This window comes from Gorilla gorilla, chromosome 17, assembly GCF_029281585.2.
Source record: "Gorilla gorilla gorilla isolate KB3781 chromosome 17, NHGRI_mGorGor1-v2.1_pri, whole genome shotgun sequence".
NCBI lineage: Eukaryota > Metazoa > Chordata > Mammalia > Primates > Hominidae > Gorilla > Gorilla gorilla.
Genome location: NC_073241.2, coordinates 106,290,765 through 106,306,379, shown reverse-complemented (window position 1 = coordinate 106,306,379; position 15,615 = coordinate 106,290,765). Strand labels below are relative to the sequence as shown.

At 41.7% G+C, this 15,615-nt stretch overlaps 1 protein-coding gene across 5 annotated transcripts in view; it reads right to left on the bottom strand.

Moving 5' to 3' along the window:
* The window catches only part of ZNF236 (zinc finger protein 236), a 147,868-nt gene that overhangs the window by 25,306 nt on the left and 106,947 nt on the right, over positions 1-15,615 (bottom strand). For 4 of the 5 annotated variants that reach the window (XM_019014241.4, XM_055368266.2, XM_063699320.1 and 1 more), the window contains one exon: positions 6,847-7,034. In XM_019014241.4, the coding sequence (XP_018869786.3) occupies positions 6,847-7,034 (188 nt within the window). Of the gene's footprint in view, positions 1-6,846; positions 7,035-9,752; positions 15,203-15,615 lie in introns of those variants that run through there. The other variant, XM_055368267.2, reaches the window with a different exon arrangement.

Below are 15,615 nucleotides of genomic sequence, written 5' to 3'. Positions count from 1 at the left end.
CACCACACCCAGCTAATTTGTTGTAATTTTAGTAGACACAGGGTTTCACCATGTTGGCCAAGCTGGTCTCGATCTCCTGACCTCAGGTGATCCACCCGCCTCGGCCTGCAATTACAGGCATGAGCCACCACACCGCCAGCCAACCTTAAGTATTCTTAATGCAAATACCCTGATTTAAAAATCAGTGTCCAATAAAAGCTATACTCAACGATTAGCTATACTTATGGGAGTGATACACAAATCAGCTAAAACAATATAATCTAAAGGTTATTTACTTTTGGTTTGTATTATTATTTGCAGTTGGTTTCTTTACTATATTTGGTTTACACTGAGGTAAAGATTACAGGAATTTGCATTCCCCTGGAGCACATGAATTTTGCAACATGAGAATGTAACAGCAAGCACCAAGCCCCAGCAGAGAGGAACGGCGCAACAGCTGTTGGCCCTGGCAGCTGGGGCAGCTGCGTCAGAGTCACAGGGAGGGTGGGTAATGAACAGCACAGACGCCAGCCCCACCCATGACTACTGAATTAACTTGGGCCTTCTGAGACCCAGGAATGTCAATGTTCGACTGAATCTGGGAAATGCTGTAAAATATGAGCAAGGGCTGGATACTGATGAAAGGCATTCTATGCAATAACAAACTTCACTATACCATTGTCAAGTACCCATAAATCAACCTCACTTACTGCTCACATGTACGATTTCATTAGAAATATTTTTCTTAGCAGTTCATAATTTTACCGGCCTATACACAACTCTTAATAAACTTAAAACAAAACATTGTGCCTCAATAAAAATGTCAAGATATTTACAAGTACAAGAGTAAATATGAACGACTTGTAGAAGATCAAGGCTAAGAAAGGCACAAAATTAAGAAAGCTTTAAACAGCATGGGCCAGATGACTCTCAGTGTTAAACTTACAACTAACTTGTTACTTCAGAATTGGCTTCTTTTCCCATCAGGAGTCTGTAATAAGATTTGCCAATTTCTGGGTCACCCCACAGTCAAATTTAGACTTAAAAAGCCACATTTATGTATCTAAATACAAAGTTTTAAATGTTTTGCACCTGACCAATTATCTGTAATAATAAGTTTGTTTTTTTATGACAAGAATTAGTATAAAAGAGAATTCCCTTCATGAATAAGTAAATTGCTTCTTCTTGTATTCAGAATAAGAACTAAAAATCATTTTGCTTTCTTGAATAGATTTTCTGCATGCACGTTTACACCTCCTGATAAAACTGTCAGACTTCAGTGGGCAAGCAGGACACACAACTACCACCGGCCTGCTCCTCCTCACCCCTGAAGAGTCTAAGGTTTGGAACAAATAAATCAGAATTACATTTCAAAATTAGCCAATTTTCTCTGAATTAAAATTATCACTTACTCCCACAATATTCTTCCAAAATTGGGCCCTTTTCAAGTTTTAAATTAGGATTAATTATGGACTTATAAAAACATATATATTCCAAATTTTTTGCTATTATGAACTCAAATTTGCTCTTTTTTTTTTTTTTTTTTGAGACGGAGTCTCACTCTGTCGCCCAGGCTGGAGTGCAGTGGCACGATCTCGGCTTACTACAACCTCCACTTCCGGGGTTCACGCCATTCTCCTGCCTCAGCCTCCCCAGTAGCTGGGACCACAGGCGCCCGCCACCACGCCTGGCTAATTTTTTGTATTTTTAGTAGAGACGGGGTTTCACCGTGTCAGCCAGGATGGTCTGGATCTCCTGACCTCGTGATCCGCCCGCCTCGGCCTCCCAAAGTGCTAGGTTTTACAGGCGTGAGCCACTGCGCCCAGCCAAATTTGCCCATTATTTAAGAATACTAGGCTGGGTGTGGTGGCTCACGCCTGTAATCCCAGCACTTTGTGAGGCCAAGGCGGGCGGATCACGAGGTCAGGAGATCGAGACCATCCTGGCTGACATGATGAAACCCCGTCTCTACTAAAAAATAACAAAAAAGTTAGCCGGGCATGGTGGCGGGCGCCTGTGGTCCCAGCTACTCGGGAGGCTGAGGCAGGAGAATGCTGTGAACCCGGGAAGCGGAGCTTGCAGTGAGCGGAGATCGCGCCACTGCACTCCAGCCTGGGCAACAGAGTGAGACTCCGTCTCAAAAAAAATAATAAAAAAATAAAAAATTTAAAAAATTATAAAATAGAATACTATTTAAGTAAAGTAAGACCATCTTTCTCTGTTTTTAGGAACATTTTCTTTCATGGATTTTACAAAGAAACAAAAAATAATACACAATAAGTTTACATGACTTTCCTATCTTTTAAATATGTACAGTAATTTCTATGTTTATATTACTGTTTCCTTCAGTCCATTTAGGGAGATTCTTATTTTTCCGTGCACAGAGTGCAGTGTTCAGGGTGGTATAATGCTGAACAACTTGATTTCTTCACATTGGATCTCTTCCCCGTGCTATTAGTCCGTTTCCTCATTAAATTCAAGGAGCACATGTCATTTTAAGGAAGTAATATTAAATCATTCGACATTTATCCCCTAGTGAATAACTCTTAACTGAACAATCATCATTAGACACCGGTTAATTTCTCTCGACCACCTTCTAATTTTCAGGTCAAATTTAATTTACATATTTACAGCCATTTTCTTGTAGGTTCATTAATCTCTTGACAATAAAATGGTGGTTTTATTGCTACAAGGATTCATTATGTTTAGAAAAATACCATTCAAAAAGCTAAGAAAGTTTTCATCTGGTTTTTGCAAGTTTTCAGAGTATTAAATCAGCACAAGTCTAAGTTTGCCAGCTAATAGAAAAAAAATTCAAATAAAGCTACACAATTTCTATTGGATATTTTAAAATTACTTGTTGGACAATGCATGCTAATTAATCAATTTGGTTTAAAAATTTTGTATTTGATAATTTTTTTTAAAGTACAGAAAAGAATATACAGAATGAACTTAACCCACCAAAGCTTAACAGAAACACTAATGTATCTGGATAGACACAGGCTCCAGAAGACCCACCCGGCTCGTGCTGCTCACAAAGCCTCCTGCTCCCATGTCCGCAGGCCAGAGTGGAAGGGCTGAGGGGGGCAGCAGGGAAGCGCTAATGGCAGGGTGTGTGGCCGCAGGCACATCCTGGATGCCAGGCACAGGAGCCACCTGTGCAGTGGGTGGGAGGGAGAGGGCGTGGCAAACGAGGTACTGGCAGCTCAGCCAGCAGAGCCCAAGTCCACGTGGCGTGGCAGGGGCCAGGCAGGAGCCAGAGGGGCAGCTGATAGAGACTGTCCTGCGGCGCTGAGGACCCACAGGACTTTTGTCCAAAAGCAGCATCCTAAATGAGAAAGTGACCCCACTGGTGTGAAGCCAGGGAGCCTGGGCTGCCAGCTGGTGAGGACAGCAGGCCCAGAAACAGGCCACAGCGTATCCCAGGGTCATCACTGCCACCAAAGCTTCACTCTACAGCCCTTCCTCAAGAACCTGCTTGGAGAACCACCTGCCCGCTCACAAGGCTCCTGGGTGACCCTTGTGCACTACACCAGCAGTCCCCACCCTTTTTGGAACCAGGCAGACTGGTTTCATGGAAGAAAATTTTTCCACGGATTTGAGGTAGGGGATGTTGGGGAGATGGTTTCGGGATGAAACTTTTCCACATCAGATCATCAGGCATTAGCTAGATTCTCATAAGGATCACACAACCTAGATCCCTCACATGTGCAGTTCACAATAGGATTCATGCTACTTTGAGAATGTAATGCCCCAGTTCATCTGACAGGAGGTGGAGCTCAGGCGGTAATGCTCTCTGGCCCACGCTCACCCCTGCTGTGCGGCCCGGATGCTAACAGACCATGGACAGGTACCAGTCCACAACCTGGGAGTTGGGGACCCCTGTTCTACAAAAAAGGCATGGGACATCCTGGCAAATATTTGCAGACTTTAAAAATACAACCTAGACAATACTGAGAACTACTTACTGAACTTTCACTTTAATTGTAGTGGATAATTCTCAAAGTGATAAAACTTAACATACAGAAAATACACTCTCATAATCACTGAAATAAATGCCTTTCTGGGTTTTTCTCATCAAACTCAATCCCACACTCCAAAAGTTATTCAAAGGCATTTAACTAATTAAAATTTATATTTTAAATAATTTTTACTTCTTTACTATGTCTTTAATTATGATAGTTAAAAGTCTACAATAAGAAACACACCAGGGACCCTGGGAGCTGACTCACACATATAACAGGATGGTCACTGTGTTCCCAAACGCAATGCTAGGGTCGCCCACCGTGTTCCCAAACGCAATGCTAGGGTCGCCCACCGTGTTCCCAAACGCAATGCTAGGGTAGCCCACTGTGTTCCCAAATGCAGTGCTAGGGCAGCCCACCGTGTTCCCAAATGCAGTGCTAGGGTCGCCCACCGTGTTCCCAAATGCAGTGCTAGGGTCGCCCACCGAGTTCCCAAAGCCCAATGCACATTACACCCTTAAGGCTTTACAAGACAACCGGAAGTGTAAGGTCATATTTACAGCCATCATCATTTAAATATAAAAACAACATCTTAGCAGCAAATAAAAACGTGGGAAAGACAAATGACTCTGAGTTAGTGTACAGACTCCTGTACCTGGATTTGAAGTGTGTTCCTTGAATGGTAAATAAGGAAAAGTGCTCTCCCATCCAGCCTCCCCCTGCCCACTGCCTGCCCCAGACCTCAGGGGGCTTCACTAGGCCCTGAGATACAGTGACCAAGATCACAGGTAGGAAAGGAGACCTGGCTGGTCCACCATAATAATCATGCTTCTTGCATCTAGGAAAGCACACCCCAGTCATTTACATCTTAGGATGGGTATTTTGTTTGTTTGTTTGTTTTTGTTTTTGAGATGGACTCTCACTCTGTTGCCCAGGCTGGAGTACAGAGGTGCGATCTCAGCTCACAGCAATCTCTACCTCCCGGGTTCAAGTGATTCTCTTGCCTCAGACTCCCAAGTAGCTGGAATCACAGGCACCCACCACCATGCCTGGCTAATTTTTGTATTTTTAGTAGCGATGGAGGTTCCCCATGTTGGCCAGGCTGGTCTCAAACTCCTAACCTCAAGCCCATCTCGGCTTGCCAAAGTGCTGGGATTACAGGTGTGAGCCACCACGCCCAGCCAGTCAGTTACTTTTGTTCCAACTACAATTTTAAAATATGATACGAATTGCTAACATTTAGAAGGTTAATTATGTGACAAGCAGGAGTTGATGGTGCGTAAGAGCAGGTGAAGAAGGTGTGTTAAACTCCATAAGCAGTCATGCGCTCCGCACAGCTCAGGAGGAATGCCTCTGAGTGAGATGCACGCTCTGCTTCCCAGCACCACATGTGGCTGACAGGGGCTGCCCGACAGGTCCCTGGGGGCATGACGTAGGCAGGGCTGCTTGGCTACAGGCAGGTCAGCCAAAGGGGAGCCCCTGTGTCCAGTGAGCAGGAACCCTGGCGTGCGGTGCGCCTGGGTCACCTCAGAAGAGGGTAGTGGCTGTGCAGGGGGCCTCGGTGAGGAGCTCTAGGCAAAGCCTATGTGCCAACAACATGTGAGCATCCCACAACCAAGGGAGACTGACTGAACTCTGCCTTGAAGCGATGCAGAGGAAATGCTGCTATTTCACTAATGAGAGGGACTAGAGCTTAGAAGAGGTCATTTCTTCAGCAAGTGGCTGTAATAGTGTTAGGACCAATCCTGCTCTAGATGCCAAAATCTGTTTTTCTTGTACAGTGAGCCTAAAAAGCAGAGACAGGACAATCAAGGAATGTGTTTTGGTGAAAACAACCTCAGCTTTTTTTTGAGAGAGAGGTCTCACTCTGTCGTTCAGGCTGGAGTGCAGTGGTGCAATCATGGCTCACTGCAGCATCGACTTCCCAGGCTCACCCAATCCTCCCACCTCAGCCTCCGGAGTACCTAGTACTACAGGTGTGTACTGCCATGCCTGGCCAAATTTTTTATTTTTTGTAGAGACAGAGTTTTGCCATGTTGCCCTGACTGGTCTCAAACTCCTGGGCTCAAGCAATCCTCCCACCTCAGCCTCCCAAAGTGCTGGGATTACAGGCAGGAGCCACCTGTGTCCAGCCTCAGCTTTCTAATTCTGCTGCATATTTTGCTTCTATTACAGCCAGGAACAGACACATAGAAATCACAATTTACATCAACTAAGAATAGACTTTTTTACAGTCAACTATGAAAATTCTGACACAGCCTTATTATAATTAGTCTTCAACTATCAAAATGCTGGCATAGCTTTGCTATAATGCACCTTCATTATAACTAATCATAATGTATCATTATGATTTTCCTAATTAAAGTCTGAAAGGTTTTTCAGCATCTTAGCTCAAGGAATCATTTAAAAATGTACACCCCTTTGGCACAGCACTTCTACTGGTAGGAATTCATTTAAGAATCTCAGTGACTAAGGGCATGAAAAATTCCATACTACTTATTGAAACCATGAATACAACATCATGCCCTTCAATAAAGCTCATCTACATGATGTGTACATCATTTTATAAATTTCTGCAGAAATTTATAACTATGTACCTTATACATTCATATAAAGGTGTAGAAGGATATATACATTAAAATGTTAACTGTGGTTCCATTTGGGTGGTGGGATTACAGCTTTGGGTTTTATGTTTTACCTTATTTTTTATGTTCTTCTACATTATCTGAATTTTTATCCCCTTTTTATATTTACCGTATTACTTTTTTAATCAGAAAAAAAATGCTTCGATTTTGGAAAAAAAAAATGCTCAGACTATTTATTTAGGAAGGAGTCAATGAATAATGTTTTCAAAGATCACTTTTTGAAAGGACCTTCGCATCCCTCTCTGAGGAGCACTTGCCTGAGAGGTGATGTTGAGTGTGACAGTGTCCAGGCCTCCAGATAGCATACCCTGAGTATCGGCCAGCGTCAGCGTGACACTAGCGTCACCTCCCACGCCCGACGAGGACATGACCAGGTTCTGAGTCGAGATGGCCGATGGAGACATCGGTGTTGTTGAAGGAAGGCTTCCGCTTGTAGTGTTAAGTTCTACAAAAGAGGCAAAGTAAGTAGATCAATGGGAAGGCCAGACAAGTCCAGGTGTAAGGGCATAGGGAGAGCGATGCTCCCACCTGCAGGAAGCAGCATTCATGCTGCCCGAGGTCTCCAAGCTGCACCAAAGAAATCACAGGGTCTTCAATTCTAATTTTAGGATAAGGCTTTTCTTAGTTTTTAAACATCTTTACATATGAATATACTGTGCTTCTTAAGTATAACACACACAGAGAAAAACCAGTAAACAAAGAGTGAAAATGTGACCCCACAGTCTCAGTCACAGCTACTACTGTAGAATGAAAACTCAGACAAGAATTTCCAGTGCATTGTCCCCATCCACAACCAAAGAGACCAGCTGAAGAAAGGAAGCAAGTGTGATCCACTGAGGAATAGCTACTTCCAGAGCTTACCCATCCACAACTGAAGAGACCAGCTGAAGAAAGGAAGCAAGTGTGATCCACTGAGGAATAACTAGCTCCAGAGCTTACGGGATAAATCTGACCATCTCTGCTCATTTTCTCACTTTCATCACCCTGACTGATTCTTATTCTAAAAGACAGGAGGTCAAAATAAATCTCATAAATCCTTTAAATATTCATTTATCCTGCATGACATCTTAATTTTCTTCAGAAAAGACAACAAAACTGAAATATCTCCCCTTGCAGCTGATACTAAGAGAAACGAAAGTATCTGGTGAAGAAAGGGCTTTTCTTTTACAAAAAAGACACTCATGCACCTTGCTGGCAGATGAGACGGGTTCAGCATGGGATTATCAAAGTCCTGTAGTGGGCACCAGTGAACACAACGTTGAAAGTATAAACACACGGGCACACACACGCATGCTCACTTTATCCCACAGTCGAGCCATCCATTCATCTGAAACATGTATTCCTCATCCACTTGTGCCAGCCACTGTGCCAGGTGCTAAGGATGCCAAGATGACGACCAAAGGAAAGTTCAAAAAGCTATTGCCTAACCAGGTTTCAAAACAAAAGAAACACGCGCCTGTCAGCACTTTGCTGTGACTTGGGTCACATCAGTCCAGCGCTCTCCTAGGAGTCAGGGGCCAACAGGAAAACTAGGTTACTTACTTGTCGCTGGAGTTCTCCAAATACAATGCCTCCACAGATCCACACTCCTGGGGTCCCACACTGTGCTGCACAGACCTGGAACCTTCAAAAGCAGTAGAACCATTAGCAGGCTGGGAGGCTCGAGCGCTGAAGCAGCCGCCGGGGCTCCACAGATAGCTAGGTCAGACCCTCCCGCCTGCTCCAGCATCCGCACAGAGTGCTGGTGGGAGCCCGAGGAGTGTGGCCTTGTGGAGGACGTCTGCATGCGCTAAGCGTTCCAGTGACCAGTACAGCAGCTGACCTAATAGCTGTCCTCCTAAAATTCCCTCCACACACCCTTACCGCACACTAGCCTGCGGGTATGTTTTTAACATGAGTGGTCAAAACCATAGAGACTGGGGCGGGGGGGCAGGTGGCAGCTGCCAATGAGCTTGCACAGAGGGAAGACGGGGAAGAGATGCATGTGCCTGTGAATCTCGCCCAGGATCACACTTAGAGCCAAGGCGAAGCCAGCGCACAGCAAAAATTCAAACCTCACCCCAACTGCTGAAATAAAGGAACCAAAGATCTTCTCCCTACTCCCACCAGTCAACTAATCCTGACTTTCTAGTGATTATTAAGGTATCAGAGGTTCCGGGACTGTGCAGCATGAAAAATGTAAAAAGATAGAGAAGCCTTGTGTTTGATTAAAGTGAAACCTGACACAGAGTTCAATGAAAATAATAAACAACTTCAGACAGGGCCAAATTTCGTATTTCAACTCAAACAGTGAACCTTTAATAATGTCCTAATTCAATGGATTTTCCACAAAGAGGATGATACCGGTTCCAGTAAAACTGTCCTCAATATGATTGAAAAGAACACATGACTAGAGCAGAAAAAAGCTGAAATTTTCTTAAGCATGCAGTTAAATTACAAGCTACAAATAGCTCTTAACTATCTATTTGTTAAAAGCTACAATTTTATATTCAAATTAAATACTCTTAGCATGAAAATGAAGATCCCATGCTGAAGTGAAGATTGTAGACTCTTACTTTTATTCTTCACTTATTTTTCTGAAACCACTGTTCCTCCAGCATGTATAGAGCAATACAAGTCTGACTTTATGATTCCGACTCAAAAATAAGTGAAAAAGATTAATAAACTGTACGCTCATCAAACCCAACATTGTCTTAAATCTCTTGGGATATCACCTCATAGCTTCTAAGAAAACATAATTTTGTAAGGTTCTAAAAATAGTTTAAAAGATATGATATCAGTTTTTTCTTGCGATTAACTGAAATGTGGGAAGACAAGAGGTGGGGGCGGCAGAACAGGAGAGAAGCATCGGGGTAGCCCCTCGTTCCCAAGCATCCAGGTCACTCAAAGGGACAACTCGTGAGGATGAGAACGTCCTCTTCAGTTTTAATATACACCGGGGAATGGGAAATGTTAAATTGTTGAACTATTTAAAAATAAAATAAGTGATTATACTTAAATCTAGAAGAAATTAAGGCTAGAATAACCTTACAAATAAATAGAAAACAAATACTGGTCTTTGCTTCTTTCATCAAAAGCAGAACTCAATTTATTCATCAAAATTATCTTAAATTTAAAAGTGGACGAAGGTAAGAACAAAAAGATAATACTCATTTGAGATGAATTCCTTAAAAAGTTGTGCTAAATTTCTCAAGCCTCTATCAAGACTACGATCTGCTTCTGAGACAGTACTTACATTCTATGGGATCACTTCTTAAGGAAAACTCTTTGTGTCAGATTTGGGAATGGATGTTGTCGGGATGAAACTCTGAAATAGTCTTCAACTCCTGCATCACGAATCTCAACAAAAGCATGTGCTTTTGTCCTGCACGTGAAATTCTGACTAATTGTCTCGCCTGGATTCATCGCAAATCCCTAAGTGGTGATACACTTCTTTCAATGCCTTCGATTAAGATGAAACAGCCAGAGTTAACCTAGAAGCTGATGAGTCTTAACCAAACCTTGCTTGCATAGAGAATCAAAAAATAATAATAGCCACATACATATTCATTACGCTCAACATAAGTTTTGTATGGGCATTAGAGGTTTTTGGGTGTTTACCTTAGAAGAGTCATGTTTAATTTCAAAATAATGTCATTTTAATTTCAATTATTAGTGGTGTGGCCTCAAGCTAGATCTGAAACTGACTTTGACTCTAGATAAATATTGCTCACTAAGAGGCAATCTCCTAACTACTACTATACAGTTGAGATCCACTACATAATTATAACTAGGACAAATGGGATGTGCAAGCCACTCTAAAAACATCTGCTTAATATCAAGGATTGAGTGGGTCAATATATGAACAATTGCTTCCTATACCCAGGATTATTCAAAGATGCCAAAAGTATTCAAGAACACAAGACAACTTACTTGATCACATAAAACTAAGCCTGTATTTAAGAATAGCCGATATCACATTAATACACAAATATTCTTTAATTATGCATTCATCTTTTATTTTATAATGTCACCCAATCCCTTGAAAAGCTTTTTTTTTTTTTTTAATTTAACAAGTGGGATATAAGCTAAAGTAGCCTAAGAGAGAGAGAGACTGATTTTCTCAGCTGACTCTTTTTTTTTTCTTCTTGAGACGGAGTTTTGCTCGTCACCCAGGCTGGAGTGGCACAATCTCGGCACACTGCAACCTCCACCTCCCAGGTTCAGGTGATTCTCCTGCCTCAGCCTCCCGAGTAGCTGGGATTACAGGCACCCGCCACCAAGCCCAGCTAATTTGTTGTATTTTTAATGGAGACGGGGTTTCACCATGATGGCCGGGCTGGTCTCAAACTCCTGACCTCAGGTGATCCGCCCGCCTCGGCCTCCCAAAGTGCTGGGATTACAGGCGTGAGCCACCATGCCCGGCCTCGGCTGGCTCTTTAAAAAAAGGTCTAAAAGAATAATAATTTAAAAAATGCAAATCAGCAAAGTGGGTATGTTGCTGTTTGTACAGAAATGTCAGCTGCATAACATGTGGGAGCCTTGCACCCACTGACTGAGGACAGCTCACCTGCCCTGAGAGGACCCTCACCTGAGTGTGAGATGCTGGTGTGACACTTCCAACATGCGTCTGTGGAGGTGAATTTATAGGTACAGCACTTACTACCGAACTAGCCAGATCACAGGAGTTTAAAGAAACGCGGGCAGCTAGAGTAGAGCCCTGGAGTGCGTGCGCCCTCATTCCATCCAACTTCTCCCTTCGGTCAGAACGTCCCCAATTTCGAATCAAGCAATCTGCTGCGCCTACAAACATCCAGGATCACCAAGAGGCACAAACACCACTCCACTCAAACTGAAACCTCTACAACTCGACTTGTCTCTCCATCAATGTGCCAGGGGCTCACTAAGGATGTCCAGCAGAGTTTCCAGGAAGACATGAGGCTGCACTGCTGACGGCCAGTTTCCTGCTCAGTGAGGCCGGCCAGCAGGGCATGAATCCAGACATCTCACCCAGAGCTCTGCACCACGAGCGACTACCACTCGCTTTGGCCCACACACAAGCAGCACGTCTTCACATTGCAACATGAACCATGCAGCAGGGGAAAGATGACGAACTCACAGCCTAAGATTAGAATTCTAGAGATGAGAAGAACACACTGCCTGATCCTTTAAAAACCACCAACTATGAGTTTTAGAAAACGTTTGGAGAAAAACATTTGCTATGTTAACTTCAACAATACATCATATATTTTGGACCTTCCACCCATTAAAATATCCACACCTCCTTGCTTCAGCTAAAGGCCACCATGGGCCATGCAAAGCTGAGTGGCTGGCGTTGGGAGAAAAGCCACCACACTCCCAAGCCCCTCTCTCAGCTCAGCCAGGATGTCCTCAAAGAAGCCACAGAGCCACCCCCTGTGACATGTGCTCTCTGTGCCATCACCTCTCCTTTATATATGGTTACAGCTGTAATTTTATGGTCACTTGTGGATTCTTAAAAAAATGTCTGTACTCCATTTGTTCTGAGATCCAGAACACAGGACCAGCTCTGACCTGCCCAGAGTCACAGTCCCAGATTTTGCACAATTCTTACCACACAGCAGACACTATAATCTTTTATGGAATAAATGAACTATGGGACAAGAGGTCGTTTCAATTAAGAATTAAGCATGAAAAGAGGTCTAGCTTTTGGGTACAAACATATCTGAAGATTAGTTTTTTTTTCCTCACAAAGTGATATACATAGTTGGAAAATAACAAGGCTAAGAAGTGAATGCAATCTCTACAAGGTGAAGAGAACGAGATAGGTATGTTATCCTAAACTGTTAATGGTTACTTATGAAACTGTCATTTATCTTACATGAGCTCATTTATTACATTGGTGCAAAAGTAATTGCAGTTTCTGCCAATATTAATATGTTTCTTTTTCGTAAAATTCTATGCTTTAAAATCTTAGAAAGCTGCCTCCTTTCCATTTTTCAATTCTATTTTCAGCTGGTGTCAGAAAATTCTCACTGGAGGGCAGAAGTAATGAGCTAAGTAAGAGTCTTCCAGCGCTGGGTTAGAAAGGGACAGCTTTGTACATGGAGTTATTAACATGCTAACTTGTATAAATATACGATGCTTTGTACAGTTGAATAAAATTATTTACTTTCATGACTTAAAAAGTAACATCATCAATTGGTTGGTAACATTAGAGAGAATTTTGTATCCTAGAATTAGATATAAGCCACTAATCCTTACAGAATGATAATCCATGTGACAAAGCATGACGCTGACACACCTGTCATGCTAAGGACAGTTTAACTCCTCATTGACTGTGGGCAGAGCTCTTTAGCTCCGACCTCTTATAATGTCTTTCTTGGCTAACTCGTGTGCTGTGTGCCTGAAGAGCTCAATGCTGTGCTCTGGGAGAGAAGCTGATCATTGCTTATTGTTAGGGTGGCACCTGTAGATTGATTATTGATTTCAGGCACTAACAATCTTATGCTCCTGTTTATTAATAGTTCACTATTTCCATTAGAAGTGTGTTGAATAAGTTCTTGACCTAAATGGAAATTAATATTGTTGTATCTGAAAACAACATTCTAAGATGCGTATTGGCAAGTGTGTTAAACATATAATTATATCCTCGAAGCTTTCATTGTCATTTCAGTACAATTTATGGAAAAATGAAAATGAGACCACAAAATGCATTGCCCTAAATGACAGTATTTGTTCACACTTTTTAAGCTGTGAAGTATTTTAAAAATACTTCTTATGAGTTCTACTTTAACTCAGTATTTAGGCCCTAAAAATCACACACTGTGTGGAATGAAACTATCAATGAATTGAAAATATTTCCAAATATAGTGCACTGCCAGGTATAGCAAAAGCATGTTAAAAGGATCTGAGGGGCATCACCAGGCGATAACAGAACCTCCCCTCCCTGCCCTCCACTGGGCAGGCTTGCCGAGCCCACGATGCTGCGGTTTCCCGTGTGCTGTGTTCCTATCCTGTGTGTTCTGAATGCTCTCAAGTACACACTAACATGCCTGCAATACATTCCTACTAAAACACATTTGCTTGATTCAAAACCCGTTTATGCCAGCTTCATCAGCTACTGTAATGATATAATGAAATCAAATAGTATGGCAACTAGAAATGAATATGAGAATAAAAAATCTGTTGGACATCAAATGGAAACCAAATTGAATGCCTTGGAAAAACTTGGTAAAGACAAGATACTTTAAACATTCTGCTGTCAAAATAGGTGTAGGCAAGACAACTACACAAAATCAGACAGAAAAAGATTCAAAAGACAAAAGTATGCTGCACTATGATTGCTTTATAGTGACCTACATTCTCATGCAATGCTAAAGAAAGAGAAACAGGAGATGAAACTGCATGATGAACATAAGTACAGGCAAAAATTTTAAAAAGTAGAAAATGTATTATCACCTGAGCAGACCCATATTCAAAAGATCCGTGGATGAATCTCCAAAGTATGCAGGTGTCACTTGTTTGGTTCCCAATTTTATATACCTTTTTATTAATAACTGGGCTGAAAACATCAGGTAAAAGGACTTTCATTGTATCTGGACAGGGTAATTCCGGGAGGCAAAGGACTGTCTTTGCTTTTCACTCAACGTGTAACCTTTTTCTGAATGCTAGGACTCATGAACTGCCTAAAGTCTGCAAAACTTAGCTGAAGTGATTTGTGCATTCTCTAGTACTTGCATGCATTTATAATCCTATGTGTTAATGGAAAAAAGAACACACTATGAAATCTTTGAAAACTTCTATGGAATATCTAGATGCTTTTAACAGGTTACCGTAAATTAAATGCTTTTTGCAGCCCTTTCAAAACGGGATAAGGAACTGTATGGCCAATTCTCATTATCCATCATAATAAGTGAGAAAAAACAATCTGAAGCCCAAAGTTGAAACCAAACTTATTTCATTAACTCATTTAAGGTTTTCTCCTAGAACAGCTGAAGCCAAATTCTTAAAATATTAGTTATATTCATCTACACTTTCAAATATACTAACAAAATAACCAAATGGCCAATAATAACACACAGGAAGAACAGAGGCACAATCCACAAACTGAAGAATACATTTTCTTAACTCTGAGCAAGAACCATGCACTATGTAGTTTTGATAGGACCTAGCACAATACTTCTTATATTAAGTGTACTCGAGAAAGTTAATTGGATCAACCAAATAGCTTTCCTAAAATATTATAACTCTTCTGTATTTCCAACATTAAAATTCAGATATAATTTTAAAAGGAGGAAGGTTACTGAATTATATAAAATTCAATGTTAATTTTTGCTGTCCAACAGCATCTAAAAACCACTGCATCTCATTTAAAAGCAAAGCTGTACCTAAAAACAGTTCCTCAAATTTCTCACTAATATATTAAAAGAAATGAAGACACCTTCCTGAAAAAGAAAGCTTCTGGTTTTCTTATGAATACCTTTTCTTTCAGTTCTGAAATTAATTTCTGCAGAAATATCTCTGAAACAGCAGAAATCCTGCCCTTCATGGTTGAGTCCATCTAGAATGCTGTCCTTCTCCACAGGTGTGTTTCAGGGAAGTGGGGCTGCTTCCCTCTGTCACGTCAGATCTCCACGGAGCGTGTTTTGATTCCTAGCAAAATGTCTTTGTTAACATCATCATCAGGTTACGAGTCTTAAATGAACTAATATTGAATGAGTTAATATCTGTGGAAGTTACTAGAATAATATCAAGCACATAGTAAGGGCTCTAAAAATTGCTGAATTAACAAATGACTGTTAGTAATACAAAGAGTTTATAGTTAAGAGTCACGTGAGCAAAGCACACCAGGAAAATATGTTCAATGCTCACTGAGATCCGAACACACTATGGGAATGAATGATACGTAAGGACCAAGGAAGGCACACAAGGAGAAAAGTCAGAATGCGAGCAGCATAGCCCTAAGACAGGGAATAAGTCAGCCTGGTGACTGGCGGAGAGAATTAGATTGCCAGTTTTAGGTGGGCTTTACTGCCAAAGGGTATTTCCTACCCGTTTATCTACTT